The 19,743-nt window shown below is 40.8% G+C and overlaps 1 protein-coding gene across 1 annotated transcript; it reads left to right on the top strand.

Annotated features, from left to right (window-relative positions):
• Window positions 1–784: 784 nt before the first annotated feature.
• On the top strand, window positions 785–17,728 carry gpr142 (G protein-coupled receptor 142). Its single transcript, XM_052033323.1, has 3 exons — window positions 785–914; window positions 16,615–17,380; window positions 17,695–17,728. The coding sequence occupies exons 1-3, from the start codon at window positions 785–787 to the stop codon at window positions 17,726–17,728; spliced, it is 930 nt and encodes a 309-aa protein (XP_051889283.1).
• Window positions 17,729–19,743: the final 2,015 nt, after the last annotated feature.

Below are 19,743 nucleotides of genomic sequence, written 5' to 3' on the forward strand. Positions count from 1 at the left end.
TTTAAAAAAAAGCACTCAGACAACTGGGAACTGCACTTACAATGGAAACAGAAAATGCTGATGAAGCTCATTGGGTCAGGAAGCAAATACAGAGGGAGAAAAACAGGGCTATTGACCTTCCATTAGAAGTCACAGATAAACAAGTTTTAGCATGGAAGCTGAGGTGGGGGGTAGTTGAGAACAAAAGGGAAGATCTGTGATGAGCTGGAGAGATACTTCTGCCATGTTTAATATTGCTTCATTACAAGTCATGAAAAACTGTCTAGCACTGAATCACAGATTCAAGGAAATCATTTGCACCACTTCACTTTATATGCAGGTTCCTTACAGACATGAACCATCATCCCTTTCTTTTGTGTTGTCCACTGGCAACTGATTAATATCAAGAAAGTACAATGATTAGAAATTGGCTACATGCGAATCATTGAATGCTTGTAAGATCAAGATTGAGGCAGCACCTGCCAAAATAAGTCATTGCTGATAACCTCGAGAACTTTCTCTTTTTCTCAGGCATCAGGGATCAAAGACGGGCAATTCCAAATTCATACTGAGTGAAGTGTGGAATTATCATGTTGACTTATGTGCTTTAAAAGACGTTACTGTGACCCTGAATGGGCAGCAATAGGTAATAAAGCCCCAGTTGAAATTTTTTTTATTGAACCTCATCAGGATGTAACATTCATTCAGATGTATCAATTCCCTCCCATCTGTATCTGGAATAGTCAGACTGAACCAAGTGCCCTTTGCTTTTACAGGTGAATTGAAGTGCTTCCTAACAAAGAAGATGGTTGAAGTGCACAATAGCACATCCCCTGACCTCTGGGGGGAAGGAGATGAATCAGAGAGATCACCATGTGTGCTAGGAGCCATTCCAATCATTTACTACAGCGCCTTGCTCTGTTTGGGTTTACCAGGTGAGTGCAAAGTTCATCCTTTTTGGGACTCAGGAATTCACTCTGTTTTATATTAAAACCTTCCATCACAGAGAGGCAATACAATAGTTTCAGCAGCAACAACTTCAGTGTATGTAAATGAATAGTGTACATGTACGAGTTGTATAACTACGAGTTGTTATTTTCTAAACGGGGAGCAAATTCAGGAATAGGAGGTGCAAAGGGACTTGGGAGTCCTAGTGCAGGATTCCCTAAAGGTTAACTTGCAGGTTGAATCAGTAGTAAGGAAGGCAAATGCAATGTTAGCATTCATTTCAAGAGGACTAGAATATAAAAGCAAGGATGTAATGCTGAGGCTTTATAAGGCGTTGGTCAGACCACATGTGGAGTATCGTGAGCAGTTTTGGGCCCCATATCTAAGGAAAGATGAGCTGGCATTGGAAAGGGTCCAGAGGAGGTTTACGAGAATGATCCTGGGGATAAAAAGCTTAACATATGAGGAGTGTTTGATGGCTCTGAGCTTGTACTCGCTGGTGTTTAGAAGGATGAGGGGAGATTTCATTCAAACCTACTGAATATTGAAAGGCCTGGATAGAGTGGACGTGGAGATGATGTTTCCAGAAGTGGGAGAGTCAATGACCAGAAGGCATGGCCTCTGAATAGAAGGATATCCCTTTAGAACTGTGATGAGGAGGAATTTCTTTAGCCAGAGAGTGATGAACCTGTGGAATTCATTGCTACAGATGGCTGTGGAGGCCAAGTCATTGGGTATATTTAAAGTGGAGGTTGATAGGTTCTTGACTAGTAAGGGCGTCAAAGCTTACGGGGAGAAGGCAGGAGAATGGGGTTGAGAGGGAAAAATAAATCAGCCATGATCGAATGGTGGAGCAGACTCGATGGGCCGAATGGCCTAATTCTGCTCCTATATCTAATGGTCTTGTAGATTTGTCCTGTACATATATGCCCACTGGTGCAGTGTAGATGGTTGGTTGCATAAACCATTTTCACCTGTTCTAATGGCTTTCAATGCCTTTGCGTTTCTCTGTATACAGTACAACCTCCATTCTTCTGGCACACTTGGCACATAGGTGGTACCAGACTAGCAAAATTTCTAGGCTATTTGATGTTGTTCCCATTTAGAAAAATGAATTAAAAGTATGTGTTGTGGTACTAATAAAGATGTTACACCATAGAATAATAACATTGCCAGCAAACTAGGTAGGGTGAACACGAGCAGAGGAAACAAAGTCTTGGTGTGTCAGAGGGAGTGCAGAACCTGGGGACCCCCAGTGTGTCAGAAGGAGTGCAGAAACTGGGGGGTCCCCAGTGTGTCAGAGGGAGTGCAGAAACTGGGGGGTCCCCAGTGTGACAGAGGGAGTGCAGAACCTGGGGGGTCCCCAGTGTGTCAGAGGGAGTGCAGAACCTGGGGACTGAGTGCAGCAATCAGCAGCCAGTGAGCCAGATGCCAAACCAACAAGATTTCTAAATGGTTGAATCGTGGATTATCAGAGTTTTACTGTACTCTGTGTTTCCTGGGTGAGAAGCAAGGAGTACCTACACTTGCCCAAACATTACAAAGGATAGAAGATCAACAAAAAAAAAGTTGAAGAATGTGAGTGAACATTTCATGGGCTGATTTTGGAAACTTGTGATCCAATCTCTTGATCCATCTGACCTCACACGACGATTAGTTTAAGTCCTTAAAAACTGCTCTTTAAAATACAATTAAAACAGTTAAAAAGCACAGGAGAAAGTGACATAGTACATCATAGTACAAGTGGGGACATGACAATTAAGTTCACTCTACTCTGTTAGTGGCATTTGGCTGCAATGACTTGGTTGTGAATATTGGCTCATCTGGAAAGATGTGTTCATTATTTCTGCTTCCAGTCCTGGTTAGACATAACACTGGGAAAGTCTGCTGACATACTCAGACATACCTATTCCATCATTAGAGGTTATATTGCCATATCTCATCACACTAGAAGCCTTGCAGTTTACAATTGGGTTTGTGAGCCTTTCAATTTACATATAGAATGCTTGGAAATATTATTTAGAGAAAATAACATTCAGAATTGATGGTGATGGAGAGAATGTGTGTGCACAAAGCAATGCCATTCAGGAGCACAAGAAAGCCATTTGTTTAACTGAAGCATGCATTATGTTAAACATTTTGATGCACGGAAAGTAAAAGATGTTTCATTTGGTTCAGTGATGAAAATGTTAAAGGATCATTTTAATCCCAAACCATTAGAAATTGTGAAGTTACAAGTTCAGAACAGAGTATCAGAAGTCATGCAAGACTGTCAGTGGGGATGTTGTCTTGTTGAAGGACTTGACTCAGCTCTGCAATTTTAGCTTTTGTTTTGGACCATGAATTTCATGACGTTTGCTTGTGGTTTAATGAATGACTGAATTAAGTCAAAATAATTAAACAGATATTCAAACTTACATGCATCAAGGAATGGCAAAGGATTTTGTCTAATGCAAGAGATAAATATGTCTGCAGTTTACAATCTTAAAGCAATAGTTGTACATGGATGAGAACGGTGCAAATAGCTGCTCTATGTACACAACAGAAGCATCTATATGTCAATTCCACTGTTAGAAAAATGAGCACTTATGTTCAGTATACAAGTCCAAAGGAAAGATAGTGAGAAACTCTAGAAATTCACAAAAGGGAAGTCTACACAGTATTGAAACCTGTCCCATGTGTGTTGAAAAAGACAGATAAATTAGAATAGAATACAGTCCCAGTAAAGAGAAACCAGACTGGGCAATACCAATCTTATGAGATCTTAGATCAGATGAAGCTGTTGATGCAGGAATTAGCAGATGACATTGAACTAAGCAAAGCTGAGCAGCAGCCACTGCCTACTTTGGAGGATTTAACTGCCCAGTTTGCAGGAGTCAGGGCTTGCAGCTAACTGGATCTGTGACATGCCCCTGCTCAACCATGGAGAATGAACAATACTTAAGAATCAACACACTTACAAGCCTTCATTCATGTACGAAACTACCTTATGATGTGAAATCATCACCAAAGATATTTCAGGCTTCATCAGATCCTTCATCAGGACTGGATTTCCTGTTTTTGTTTTAAAGTCCTGCAGTTTTTTGACCAATTCTGATGAAGGGTCTCAGGCCTGGAACGTTAACTGCTTCTCTTTCCACAGATGCTGCCTGACCTGCTTTCTGCTAACTGCATTTTCTGTTTTTATTTCAGATTTCCAGCATCTCCTGTTTCTCCCCCCCCCCCCCCCCACCCCCATCGGCACCTACTGCTGCTGCCTCAAAGCTTCAGAGATCTGGGTTCAATCCCAACCTCCGATGTTGTCTGCATGGCATTTGCAGGTTCTCTCTCTGACCACGTGGGTTTCCTCCAAGTGCTCTGGTTTCCTTCCACATGTCTAAGGAGTGTAGCTTAGCAAGTAAATTGGCTACTGTAAATTTCCCCTTGTGTGTAGACCGGTGGCAGGAGAATTAGAACATAGAACAATACCGCACAGGAACAGGCCCTTTGGCCTATGACGTTGCGCCAAACTAATTAAACAAGTAATTAAATACCTAATTAAACTAATCCCTTCTGCCTACCCAATGTCCATATCCCTCCGTTCTCTGTGTATTCAGGTGCCTATCTAGGAGCCTCTTAAAGTTCTCTATTGTATTTGCCTCCACAACCACCCCTAGCAGCAGATTCCAAGCACCCATCGGTCTGTGTAAAACACTTGCCCCACACATCTCCTTTGAACTTACCACCTCTCACCTTAAATGCTTGCCCTCTACAGGCACGGTAGTGTAGCGGTTAGCGTAACGCTATTACAGCGCCAGCTACCAGGGTTCAATTCCGGCCACTGTCTGTAAGGAGTTTGTACGTTCTCCCCGTGTCTGTGTGGGTTTCCTCCGGGTGCTCCGGTTTCCTCCCACATTCCAAACACGTGCAAGTTAGGAAGTTGCGGACATGCTATGTTGGCGCCGGAAGCGTGGCGACACTTGTGGGCTGCCCCCAGAACACTCTACAAAAAAGATGCATTTCACTGTGTGTTTCGGTGTACATGTGACTAATAAAGATACCTTATCTTATTAGACATTTTGACCCTGGGAAAAAGATACCAGCTGAATACTCTATCTATGCCTCTCATAATCTTTTATATTTTTGTCAGGTTGATGAGGATATGAGAGAAAAAAAAACAGGATTAGTATAGATAGGTGCTTGATGGTTGGCACATATACAATGGGCTGAATGGCGTGTTTCCACGCTGCATGATTATATGTGTTCAAATGGCTGCACAAACACAACGGAAAGCTCAAAAGAAGCAATGACTGAAAATAAAATAACAAAAGGCAGGTGCTGGAAATCTGAAATAAAGTGAAAGGTTGTATAGAGTAGCTTTTCTTCGCCTAAGCGTTGATACAAGTCACAAAAGACATGATAAAAGACATTTGGACAGGTACACAGATAGGAAAGGTTTAGAGGGATATGGGCCAAATGGGTCTAGCTGAGGTGGGAATCTTGGTTGGCATGGATGAGTTGGGCCAAAGGGCCTGTTTTTGTACTGTATGACTCTGTGATTGTAACCAGTCAATGAATAAGTGGAACCAATTGTGAAGGCAAGTAAACCTGAAAGCAGTGTAGAACCTAGATGATTGCCAGGCCTGGCGGAGCAACAGGCCAGATCTTGCAACACCATTGACATTGTTACTGAAGAAAGACAAAACAATGACATTTCGAGCAAAGAGCAGCAAAAGGTATACAAGTCTGGGAAGTGTGCCTTCATTAGTTCACTATTATACAGCACGTACATTTGAAGCTCGAGTATGGGCCCTGAATTCTAGAGTAGGGTATATAATCAATCATAAAATGAACGTTTCGATTGCAAGATATATTGAAGGGTGAGAGAAACTATTCTATGTGAAAGAGGCATTGGGAATTACCATTGGATTAAAAAAGCTTAATCATTTCCTGTTGGACAGATGTTTTACCTTTGACACACACTATGAGACATTATTAGCAATTATTTGTCTTATGTTGCCATTACTAACAATTGTTGCATTGAGAATGCATTAGTGGGCCATATTCTTATCCCAATACGATTAGACGATCAAATATAGAAGTTCAAAAACAGTCAGAGATGTGTAGTCAGTGTTACCAAATGAGAATTTAGATGCAGGATGTGAAAACACAATTTACACATTTGCAAACTATGCAAGGCCAATGGGTTCTTAACCTCTGAAAAGGTCTATTACAGAATGTACACTCTTATACTCGAGATATGTAGAGCTTAAACAAAGTGTATGTGCTTATTCAAGGACCCCTCATGGACTGTCACAAGAACTTTCTACAAAAATTGTTGCATCACAGAGAGCAATTCTTCAAGGGGTGGTGACGGTCTTAATACAACAATCAATATTCATCACTAATATTAAAAATAGTAGAAAACAATTTTCCAATTGCAACAATGGAGAAAGTTGAAAAGGCACACAAAGGCCACATTCCAATATGAGTATATGAGAAAAATAACTTTAAAAAGATGGAGTGAATCAGTTGAATGTCCAGTTGAAGCTGAGATCGTATTGTAATCCATGGGCACAGGGTTGTCAAACCAAGTATAGTGAGGAGATAGGTTTTAGAGAAGCTACACACTGAACATTCTGGTATCGTGAACCTGAACGCAATGGCCTGAAATTTTGTGTAATGGCCTGGGTTGGATAAAGATCTTGAAGAACTGGTAGATAAATCAAGATTACAGATCCAAACTAGCAAGGATATATACAGAGTTGGAAATGTCCAACGAGACCCTTCCAAGAGGTACACATTGATCATTGTGAGAATGGGATTGAGAAATTCTCAGTGCTTATAGGTGGTCATTTGAAGTGTATTGATGTGGAACATGTTGGGTGCAGTACTGTAACAGGGTGAACTATCAAAGAATTGAGATCCATCTTCTCATGACAGATAAACTAATCATGGACAACGGTCCTCAGTTTTGTTCATTTTTATTTGAAATCTCTATGAAACAACTTGGTGTTTAGTGTTTGCTTAGTTTGCCTTAACATGCAGTGTCAAATGATGCGGTAGAGAATTATCGAAAATGTGCATGTTTGACAAAGAAGAATTGATTCGTAAACTTTTTGCTGAACTGCAGAATACTATATTCCACAACAAAGTACAAAGAATTACTAAGCAGTAGATAACTCAGAACACACTCAAACGTAGTTTGGCCAAATCTTAAAGGGAGTGGAAGAGAGGAATTTATTAAATTATGACTCAAGCCATTAAGGGAAATAGTTTAAACAACCCAACAGAACTTGTGCATTGGCATCACCTAGTGAATCCCAATGTTTGGAAAAGGGGTGTTGGAATGACATTTAAAGTAGGTAGCACGGATAGATATCTTGAGAAAAATTGGAGATAAAATCAGAAGTGTTCAGACGATCACTTAAATCCTGCAAGAGATATACAACACTGAAGAGTTACATATTCCCATACAAATTGCAGAATCGCATGGGACCATGGAAAGTTGTTGATCCAGTGTACACGGTGGAAGAAACAGCAAGGTTTTATTGAATGGAGTTAAGGGGTTACAGCTCTGTCAAGTCAAGAAGTAAATATAATGTCAAAAGAACACATGAAGAGCAGGGAGACTGAGAAAACCTGTGAACAGGTTAAATTGATGATTACTATGAATATATGAATTACTACTCCTTTTCAAGAAAGAAAACATAGAACACTACAGCACAGTACAGGCCCTTCGGCCCACAATGTTGTGCCGACATTTTATCCTGCTCTAAGATCTATCTAACCCTTCCCTTCCACATAGCCCCCTATTTTTCTCTCATTTTCTATCTATATTTTTCTATCATCTATCAAAACATCATAGCTTATATAAATAAACGACTTACATGAATGGCATATAGACATGACATGCACGTCTATATATGCATGCAGAAACTCAGTTTAGATTATTAGTTGAATCAACCAGTCGACCATATTCACGAAGCACTCTGCTTCCTCATGTTTCTCTATAAACTTTTCATTGTGTTGGTTATGTGCAGGGAACGTGTGCACGTGCACCAACATTATAAATGTCCCACGGCACTTCACAGAGGAATAATCTGACCAAAAGTGAGAGTGACTCAAAATTTAATTAGGAGAGGCAGACTTTAATTAAATTAAATTAATCTTTTTTTAAGCAGGGCTTCGAAGGAGGAAGGACACCGCTGGAATATACTTGTAGTCATATTGTGGAAGCCGTGGCATGGCAAGGGTTAAGGTAGTATGCAGCTGTACAGAGCAAGGACCTTGAAAGAATAGGTCCCTTTTGTACAGCCTCAAGCACCAAGGACATGAACAAACCAAAGTCAAGATAAAGATGCTAATGAAGGATTGAAAAGCACACACTTTCTATTGGCAATAACTCTTACCAAAACTAAGGTTCCAGTAATTGGCTGCTTTTGATCAGATTAAATGCAAATAAAGGATTGAATAGCACATAGGTTTATTGGTTATTAATACCTGTAAGAAGGTATTATGATTGGTGTTCTATGCATGTAAATAAGGGATTACAAGGTGCACAAAATTTCAATTGGTCAATATCTATATAAAATTGACAATTCTGAGCAGAAGTTTTTGAGCAGTTCAGTGACAGGAGCTGGACTGTTTTCCTTGCGCACAAGTAAATAAAGTGTGATTGAGAAATGAATGCAAGTTGTCAGAGTCCAGTTAGTTGGCGACGATAAGATAACTCACTGAAATAATCTTGTACATTTCTTGGGGGAGTTCAGTGTTGATAATAAAACAGGGGGGCCGGAGACAACCATGCATTGGCAGAAACCCTACATGACGGGGATTAGAGAGACATGGCTACAGAGAAATTAGGCCTGGGAATTAAATATTGCAAGATATAACAAATATAGAGAAGATAAAGAGCTAAAAAGGGGTGTTGAAGTCATGGTTCTTATCACAGATGATGTTATGGCAGTGGATAAAAGGAACATGGCAGGACTCTCAGTGTGGAGGAACAGAGGAATCTTGGGGTCCACATCCATAGATCCCTCAAGGTTGCCACACAGGTTGATAGGGTTGTTAAGAAGGCGTATGGAGCGTTGGCCTTCATTAGTAGGGGTATTGAGTTCAAGAGCCACCAGGTAATGTTGCAGCTCTATCAAACTCTGGTTAGACCACACTTGGAGTATTGTGTTCAGTTCTGGTTGCCTCATTATAGGAAGGATGTAGAAGCTTTAGAGAGGGTGAAGGGGAGATTTACCAGGATGCTGCCTGAATTGGAGAGCATGTCTTATGAGGATAGGTTGAGCGAGCTAGGACGTTTCTCTTTGGAGCAAAGGAGGATGAGAGGTGACTTGATAGAGGTGTACAAGATGATAAGAGGTATAGATCGAGTGGATAGTCAGAGACCTTTTTCCCAGGGTGAAAGTGATTAACGTGAGGCGGCATAATTTTAAGGTGATCAGAGCAAGGTATATGGGCGATGTCAGAGGCAAGTTGTTTTTTTTTGAGAGAGTGGTGGGTGCATGGAACACACTGCCGGCATGGTGGTGGAGGTAGATACATTAGGAACATTTAAGAGACTCTTAGATAGGCACATGAATGATAGAAAAATGGAGGGCTATGTGGGAGGGAAGGGTTAGATAGATCTTAGAGCAGGATAAAATATCAGCCCAACATCGAAGAGAAAAATAGAATTCATATGGATTGAAATAAAAGTGGTGATAAGGGAATGGAGCACCTTCAGTATGTACAGGACTCCTTCCTAACCCAATATTCATAAGTCCTACAGGGTAGGATTCACCATTCAAGTTAGAGAATGAACCAGAGCAGATAAAAGAAATGGTGCGGGGAACAACTGTAAAGTTATGTAGTGTGCCTGCTTCTCAAATAATATAACAGTTACACAGATATTTAGTCTGCAAGCAAGTCTCCTAGGCTTGTAAATAAACCTGTGCCTTTTTTGGATAACTATTTGATGTCCAATGCAATCTCCAGACATTACTCATTCCAACAACCATGATTAATCTTCTCTATATCTTCACGTAACAATCCACTCTTTCACCAGAAATACATTTGGTTATCTTTCAATCACAATTCCTGCTGGGAGTCTGACATTAGGTATAACAGAAAACTTTGCAATGCTATGGGGAAAGCTGCAGAAAATAGAACAGCTTTCCTTCTGTAATGGCTGATGTGCCATTATCACACTGGAGGGAGCCCAGGCTGACAGAAGTGCTGAATTTCCAAAGACACTTTAAACCGAGACCCTGCTCTCCCATGGACCAAAAAGATCGACTGGCCCTATTTCACAGAAGAGCATGGGCAATATTTATCCTTGAATCAACATCGCACAAAAGTGTGTAGTTGGTCAATATCACGTTATGCTTTTGTGGGAGATGGTTGTGCATAAGTTACCCACTATGTTTCATACAGTACGTTAGTAACTGCACTTTGAATGTACTTCATTCACTGTAAAACTCGTTGTGAAAGGTGCTATAAAAATGCAGGTTTTTTTTAGATTTATGTATGATTTTGATTTCATGGTTTCACCAAGTAATCCAATTATCTCTCAGTATGAGGTAGTTCCATCTTCATGTTACATTAAATGAAGTTTTATACTTTCAAGTTATTAAAAAATGGACAAAAAGATTCGCAGCACTTTTTAAAATTAATTTGAACACAGGATGTGTACATTGCAGACTATGCCAGCATTCATTGTCTAATAGTGCCCTTGAATCGAAGAGTCAACCACATTGGTTTTCCTGGAGACGCAAGGATGGCAGATTGTCTCCTTAAACCAGATGAGTTTTTAACAACAATCCAGTCATTTCATTGTTATGGTTACTATCTTTTTTTAAAAACAAAAGTCAGGTTTATTTAAGCACCCAAACTTTAATTCCCCATTGTGGGATTCAAACTTGCGTCTCTGGATCAATGATCCAAAACACTGGCTGCTAAGTCTAGCAACGTTACTTCCAGCAGATTGTTTGTTGCTCCAGATTCCAGCATCTGTGGTCTCCTGCGTTCCACACTACATCCAATATATGTTTGATAGCTTGTGTTAATCAGTAAGATGAGGGCATAAATTAATCATTAAAAATGATTAAAGGGGAGATTAGAAAAGCTTTGCTTTACACAGATATGGTTAGGTTGTGGATTTCTTGGTTACAGTGTGGGGAACTGGTGTACATACTACTAAAAGGATGCAAATGTGCAAAAGAGGATTGTTAACACATATATGGACAATACAAAGAAGTGAGACAAGATAGTTCCTGTGGGGTAAAACACTAGTGGAGCACAGTGGAATAAAATAACATGATTCCAGACTTGATAACAGTGTGACTCTTGTCAAGTGGTAAATGATATGTCCCTAGTAACTGTAATACTAACTCCTGAGTTTCAGGACTTCTGTTGAAGGCTTGGAATGAACTTACTTGTTCACACCCTGTATAAAAAGCAGGGGGGGGGGGGGTGGTTGGTGGAGGTGAAAAGAGTCCTCAGTCTAGCCCCAGACTGCTGACTTCCTCCTGAAACATTAGCCACACACTGGTGAAGTGTTTGAACAGTGAGATCTGGGCAGTCACCTGAGGGTTGGGGGTGTTTGACATTCTCTGGTTGGGAGTCCTTGTCGACACAAAGGTGAATAACAGCTGCTGGATCTCAAGGCCTAGATCACTTCTGGTCTGAGTTAATTTATCGTTGCACGAGGCAAAAACCTATTTCACTGCAAATGGGCGAAGCATCATGTATTGATCCTGTCAATTCACATGGACATTTCAGCAAAGGTCACAGGAGAGTGATCATGAGCGACAACCATGCTCATCTTTTACGCTGCTTAACCCAGGATCACTGAAGCCAATTCAAGTCCCAGATGAAACCATATAACTTATTACTGGAGACACGAGATTCTGCAGATGCTGGAAATCTGGAGCAACACACAAAATGCTGGAGGAACTCAGCAGGTCAGGCAGCATTTGATGAAGGGTCTCGACCCGAAAAGTCGACTGTTTTTTTTAAAATTTAAATTTTATTTACAGCGTGGTAACAGGCCCTTCCGCCCCAACGAGTCCGCGCCGCCCATTTTAAACCCCAAATTAACCTACCCGTACGTCTTTAGCATGTGGGAGGAAACCGGAGCACCCAGAGGAAACCCACGCAGACACGGGAGAACGTACAAACTCCTTACAGGCAGCGACGGGAATTGAACCCCGATCACTGGCACTGTAATAGCGTCGTGCTAACCGCTACGCTACTGTGCCGCCATGTGTCCCGATGAAGGGTCTCAACCCAAAATGCTGACTGCTTATTTCCCTCCAAAGATGCTGCCTGACCTCCAGCATTTTGTGTGTATAACTTACTACTGACAACTCCTCAAAGTCTGAGTTCCTTCAGGTCTATTCCTCACTTGATAAACCATGTTAGCCTATGGAGGGACTTATAATCATGTTTCATCATTACTGACAGACATGTAGCAAGCTTGGTAATAGCATTACATATGTCAAAAGAAGGCAAAGATTTCCTGTACTCCTCCTCTTGGGGATCAAGCACTTGTTTGTTAATGGCTGTTTGAACTGCGTCCTTAATGGATCACATAAGTACCAAAAATCACATTGTGTTCCAATAATAAATTTGATGTCTCTTAATTCAGTTTTATTGTAAGCACTGCAGTGAACCAATGGCAATAGACATGGCAAAAGCCAAATACATCACCTGCAGAATATCATCAGTTTGATTGAGGTCACAGAGGATGTGAAATATTAACACAGACCATGAGAGCAATTTCTTCACACTGCTGTCCAGATACAATAACAAGTATTGCAAAACATTATTGAAAATGTTGCTTTCAATTTGGGGCTTTAGGATGTGTGGATGTCGAGAGCTGTGTTTATCAATAAATACTTTGTCAGAACAGCTAGTGCTGATTTCAGTGCTCATCAGATTAGATTCAAGCCTAGAGCAAGGAGCCTTTGACACAGTAAATGAGTGTAAGGGTGTCCTGCAGTTCAGAACACACAGAATGACTCCAAAGGTCACATTATGTTCCAGGTTCTGACAAATACATTGGTGCTTCCTGTTTTCACTCTATACATGGTTGCATACTTGCAAAACATGAGCTGTACTGAAGAGCTTGGCCCCAAAATTAGCTAATTTGGTTCTGTACTTTCTTTAATTTTGAATATTTTAAAATCATTACTTTAAGGGTATGGTGATACAGTGTTTCTGATGCTGGACTAGTATCCAGGACCCTGAACTAATGATCCAGAGATGGTCCCATCAGACCAGCTAGGGAATTTAAATCAATGAATTTAAATCGATGAATTAAATCAACCCAACATTAAGAAACTGGTGTCAGTAATGGTGAACAGGAAATCAATGGACTGTAAAAACCTATCTAGTTCACTGAAGCTCTTTCAGGTAGGAAGTTTGTTTTGGTCCACCTGTGACCTCAAATGGTCAAAAGAGTTGCTGACTCTTAACTACCTTCTGGAATAATCCAAGAAACTACTCAGTTTACAGGGTAATGAGGGAAGAACAATGAGTGCTGGCCTTTCCAACAATGACGATTCTCATGAACAAGGGAATAATGTTACTGTTCGTGCTTGTGGAAATTCAAGTCTGGAACCCACAAGTAGCCAGCGTTTGCACTTCCTTTGTTCATTGGTCTGATCATCAGGTTTAACGTGCAATGAGGTGCTTAATCAGAACAGCCAACCAGTGTGACAATTGGTCCAGCCTACTGCACACGGTCAGTACTGTGTCCAGTTCAAAGTTAAAATTGAGTTTATTGTCAGATGCACAAGTACATGTATGCACAGGTGCAATGGAAAACTTACTTGCAACAGCATCACAGGCACAGAGCATCTATAAACAGCATTCACAAGAAAAAGAAATTAACAGCATAAATTATACAAAATTATACAAGAAAGAACACAATTAGAACAAAAAAAAACCAAAGTCCATTGTAATTCAAAGTGCTCACAGTGTTGCTATACTGAGATAGTGATTAAGGTTGTGCAGATTGGTTCAAGAACCAGATGGTTGAGTGAAGCTATTTTTGAACCTGGTGGTGTGGGACTTCAGGCTTCTGTATCTCCTGCCCTATGGTAGCTGTGAGAAGATGGCATGGCCTGGATGGCGGGGATCTTTGATGATAGATGTTGCCTTCTTGAAGCAGCGCCTCATGTAGGTACTACCGATTGCGAGGAGGGACATGCCCATGATGTACCTTGGCCTCAATCCCACTGTACAACTTCAAAACTGGGAAGAAACAGAGAGCTGATGGTTCACTCTGTCACCAAAAGGAAGTAATAGCTCCTTAATGAATGAAATAGTTACAGAAAATACACAATTCCATGGGCCTCTTTTTTTTAAGTGATCTAGACAGAATATCAGTTCATTTCTGATCTTCTGTAGATTCACACAGAGAAAATCTAACCTCAGAGGTGAGTAGGACAGATATAGGCAAATGATTAGTCAACAAGGAGGTGGATTGTGGAAGTAGGCACAATGCCACCCATGTGTGTAGAGACAGGACCAAATATCATGCTGGATAGCCGCACTAATTAAGGACCACAGATGATGATTAGACCAATAACTGACAGAAGTTGACCACAGGGGTTTATGATGTGCCATGGAAAGTTATGGGGAATTTCACAGCAGATTACACTGTAACTGCCCTGCTGTTTACTCAGACTCTCTGAAGTCATTTCCCAATTCTGCTCTCAGTATATCTACTGCACAATGAAGCCACTATGATGTTTAGTTATGACTTTTTTTTATATGCAGTGATGCTCCATCATTATATTTCCAGCAAGAAGCCCTTGGTTACTAACAAAGAACTTACTCGCTTTCTGTATTATATGTTGAAGTCAATTCACACAGGGCTATAACAACGAGGGCCCATAGTAAACCCATTGAGATAAAGGGTAACTGCCCGTGGGTTAATTCCAAGCATCAGGCTACACAGCTTGTACCTTCTGAGGCAGGACCTCTGTAACAATCGTCAGAGCAGGCTCGCGTTTGCCAACTTTGTAAACAGGGCAGCAGGTAATTCTCCCTTTCTTCAGTTGTTTTATTTTTGATAGATTAAGCATTGTGCTAAACATCAGGCTATGAGGTCTGTGGAACAAAACAGTGCAGGAATTAATACAGAAGAAAAATAGTCAGATTCATATCCTGGTGATTTGCTGAATAATCTGAGGATCAATGATCATCCATAAAGAAAATTTCCTCAGGAGGTGAGGTGAATGGAACAAAATCTGAAACAGGATTTAGTTTGTGTGGATTGTGCAAAGGGCAGATTTATTGGGATAAAGTGTTTTGTTCTTCTGTCTTTTTTTTAAGGCAATAAATTGTTAATTATATCTAGTGAATAGTAAAACCAACATACCAAATGAAATTCAAATAACATACAGGTATTTTACTTAGGATACTGTCAAAATAAAGTATTTTAACCCTGATAAAGTCATTTTCTTTGGTTTTGCAGATACTTTGGATTTATTTGCAATTATGAGATTCCTTGTATTTAACACATTAATTACAAAGATAATTATTCTGAAGCTAGTAATTCACTCAACTGTCCCTGCTTAGAGGGGTCGAATTAATCTCCCACTAGACATTGATAATGGGACCTTGGAACATTTCCACCCTGGAGACATTTATCAGATGCCTGCTGAGAGTCACTGACTGAAATAACTGCACACCTCAGCAATGCAGACAGAGTAGATGACTCAAATGATGTCGGAGCAAATTGTAAATCATGGAGGGTGAACGCTTGAAAGGGCAGAAGATGTGAGCAGGGGAAGAAAAACGCTTATTGGAAGCAATAAAGTTGGAAAGCAAGTTCAGTGAAGGGTGAAACAGTAAGAGACTGCAAGTAGGTTTTAAATGAGAGAAGCAATCAGTGGCTGGCAATGAGAGCAGTCTGCTGTTGTTGAGCACACAAGGAGGTTGGGATGGAGTTAAGTCAGCACAAGTTTTGGACAGGAATACTTTGCAGGAAACTATGTGAAGGGGAATCTCAACACTTGCAAGTCCACAGTGTTTTGTATCTTCGTGGAGAGTATTGGGTGCTTTTTTATTGTCTTCACATTAACAAATGCACCCTGTTGCATTATCTGCCCTTCATGCTGATTTTATTATTGTTATTATTGTCATATGTACCAAGACACAATGAAAAGCTTTTATGTGGCATCCAGACAGTTCATGCCACACATAATTACACCGAGGTAGTAAATAGAAAACAGAGTGCAGAATGTAGTGTTGCAGTGACAGAGAAGGTGCAGTGCAGGTGGACAAATAAAGTGCAAGGGCCACAACGAGGTAGATTGGGAAATCAAGAGTTCAAGTGTTCATCTTTTAGCGTATGAGAGGTCTGTTCAAGAGTGAGATAGAAGCAATCCTCGAGCCTGGTGGGACCTGCTCTCAAGCCTTCGTATCTTCTGCCCGATGGGAGAGGAGAGAAGAGAAGGGAGACTGACCGGAGTGGGGAGTGGTCCCTGGTAATTGGTTTATTATTGTCGCATGTACCAAGACACAATGAAAAGCTTTTGTTTGCATGGCGTCCAGACAGATCATCTCAGACACAAGTACACCGAGGAACTACAAAAGGAAAAGCAATAGCAGAATGTAGTGTTACAGTTACAGAGAAAGTGCAGTTTTAACTACAGTATTAAAATGAAGAGCCACTAACATGCTACTTTTTTCTTTCAGTAAATATTCTGAATGTAATTGTCCTCTCACATCTGGCCGTCAAGACACAGAAGTCCTCCTATTGCTACCTCCTTTCCCTTTCTGCTTCCGACATCCTCACTCAGTTCTTCATCATCTTTATCGGCTTCATCCTGGAGACAGCCATTCTCCACCGGAAGATTCCTGCCACAATGGTACACACCGTCAGCGTCCTGGAGTTTGCAGCCAACCACGCCTCCATTTGGATTACAGTAGTGATGACAATTGACCGATATTATGCCCTTTGCCACCCTCTGAAATACCGCATGGTGTCATACCCAGAACGCACCCACAAAATAATAGCGGTGGTCTTTATAATGTCCTTAATCACAGGCATTCCATTTTACTGGTGGTCTGATCTGTGGCGAGTCAGTAACCCACCCACCGTTTTGGACCAAGTACTGATATGGATGCACTGCTTCATCATATACTTCATTCCATGCACAATATTTCTGATAGTCAATTCAATGATCGTCTACAGGCTGAAGAAGAAGAAAGCTCTGGCAAACCGCTCGGGGAAGACCACAGCTATTCTTCTCTCTGTTACTACTGTTTTTGCCATCCTTTGGGCACCCAGGACCGTGGTCGTTATTTACCATCTGTACGTTTCATCAGTTAACAAGAACTGGAAGGTCCACCTAATGCTCGATCTGGCCAACATGCTGGCCATGTTGAGCACAGCGGTCAACTTCTTTCTGTACTGCTTTGTAAGCAAGCGATTTCGCGTAACGGTGAAGGAGGTCATGCTGTCCTTTTGCAAACACTAAAGGGACATCCAGCTGTAAACTATGAGAAAACTTAGGAAGCTGGCCCATCTTTGTTTTACAAAGGTAATATATTCAAACCAACAAGCATTGCTTTAGACTAACACCCATACCCACTGCTGTAACACATCGAGTGAATAACTTATTGCCAGGAATACAAATTAATCAGAGTAAAACTTGTTATACTTTAAGATTGTTCACTTGCAATGCCCCTTGGAGAGATAACACTAGCGAAACCAGAATAAGACATGAAACAGTAACCTTTAGTTACCCTCTGTAACTGAGGAGGAGGGGGCAGTCTGCAAGGAAATGTTCATCCATTTTACAGCTGATCACCTGCAATCAATGCTTTATAGCATAAATTTTAAAAATGACATAATTTGATTAATTCCAATCAGAATTTTAATGGAATGCTATTTATTAAAGTGCCATTAAAAAGGATGATATTGATCATTCAACTATCCAAATTCTCCAATACAAAAAAAATTTGCACCAATATAGTCAAACTTCACAAGGCAGGTGATTGAGAAAACTATGGTTTCATAGCTCCTGGTAATAATTCAATGAATGCTGAACTAACTGAGCCACAGCAAGCAAATTAGTAGCAAATTTTGAGGGGAATCTCAATAAACCCGAGGCAGAAAGGAGCGGAAGGCTGTGCTGACTGTATGAGATAAATGGAGTGGGCGCATAAACACTTGTATGGACCAGATGGGCTGAACAGCCTGTTCCTGTGCTGTAACTTTGATCTAATTCTATGTAACCGCTACTGCAAGGTCCGGCTCTCCAATGTCATCAAGGTTGATTAAAAGTCAAAAGTTCTAAAAGACTAATTGTATTTTTCTTTGTGCAACTCTTTGGTTTCTTGTACTTAAGACAGCATCACAAGTGTTGTCGCTCGTACTACATCCATGAACATTGGGTAATTGGGACATGGTTTTCTCTGTGACTGTCTCATTTGCTTGCATGAGCCTGGTGAATTTTTTGTTGCAACATGCATTGTTGCACGCAACTTGCACTGAATTGGTCCACAAATGGTCTTACATGTGGTGGTGCTAATCCCTGACTATTACCTTGGGGAACATTTCTCTTCCTGTACATAACCAACACTGGGACTGGAACATGTGCTAATGTACAAAAATGATGCGATATCCAGCAGGTCAGGGAGCACCTGAATCAACAGAGTTAACATTTCACATTGTTGATTTTTCATCAGGGAGGATTTACATTGGTAAAATAGAATCTGTAATCTAATCCTAAACAATGTTAAATGATCCAATATATTAACAGAAAAAAATTCTGTGCTCTATATATTCTAAAATTATGTCACATCCAATGTGCAGAGGTTGGTAATGCATTCCTCTCTAACCTAACAAATGGTGCATTAAGATCATTTCTCCCCTTTATACTAATTTCCACAGCAGTATCATAAAATGCAGTCCTACCCCTGTCAGTTCCACTTAAGATAAAATAAGATATCTTTATTAGTCACATGTACATCGAAACACACAGTGAAATGCATCTTTTGCGTTCTGGGGGCAGCCCACAAGTCCTTCACATCTACCTTTTGCTTGTTCCACTGATATCTGCACCTTATATTGTCTGAAGGGCACTTTAGTGAAAGGAACTGCACATACAAATGGATGCGAGGAGAAAACTACACAGCCTTTTACAAGAAACAGCCTGATGTCTGGCCCCTACCATTCAACCTTGATACACTTGAGTGGCACAGCAGTTAGTGCTGCTTGCCTTACAGCACCTGAGAACAGAGTTTGATCCTGACCCACGGTACCCTGTGTGTGGAGTTTGCACATTCTCCCTGGGGCCACGTGGGTTTTCCCCCAGGCTCTCTGGTTTACTCCTGCATTCCAACAAAGTGCTAATTGGTAGGATAATTGGCTACAGTATAATTCCCCTGGTGTACCTAGGGAGAGGAGAGTTCATGGGCATGCAAGGGAGAACAGGTTCTGGGGTGAGTGTGAGAGCCAGCAGAGACTCATTGGGCCACAAGGAATTATGATAAGAAGTAGTGAGAAAACTTTTACGATGCCAGATTACTTTTTAATATCCATTCTTCAATCTTCACGTACCTCCTCAGTCAGTCAGTGTTCCTACATTACAAAAGCTCCTGCCTTTGAAAAGTGGGATGTTCCAGAGAGGGTGTGAAAGGTGCTACACGAATGCACGCCTTTCTTGTTTTCCATTGTCAGAGGCCTTCTGTTCCCATCATTGGTAGGTTTAATCAATGTTTAGAAATTAGATAAAATAACCAGAATTTTGGTTTGGCAATGGTTCTATTTCAGTATTCTAAATCTCAGGGAACAGATTTGTTTTCATTTATTCATTC

Source organism: Pristis pectinata, chromosome 18 (assembly GCF_009764475.1).
Source record: "Pristis pectinata isolate sPriPec2 chromosome 18, sPriPec2.1.pri, whole genome shotgun sequence".
NCBI lineage: Eukaryota > Metazoa > Chordata > Chondrichthyes > Rhinopristiformes > Pristidae > Pristis > Pristis pectinata.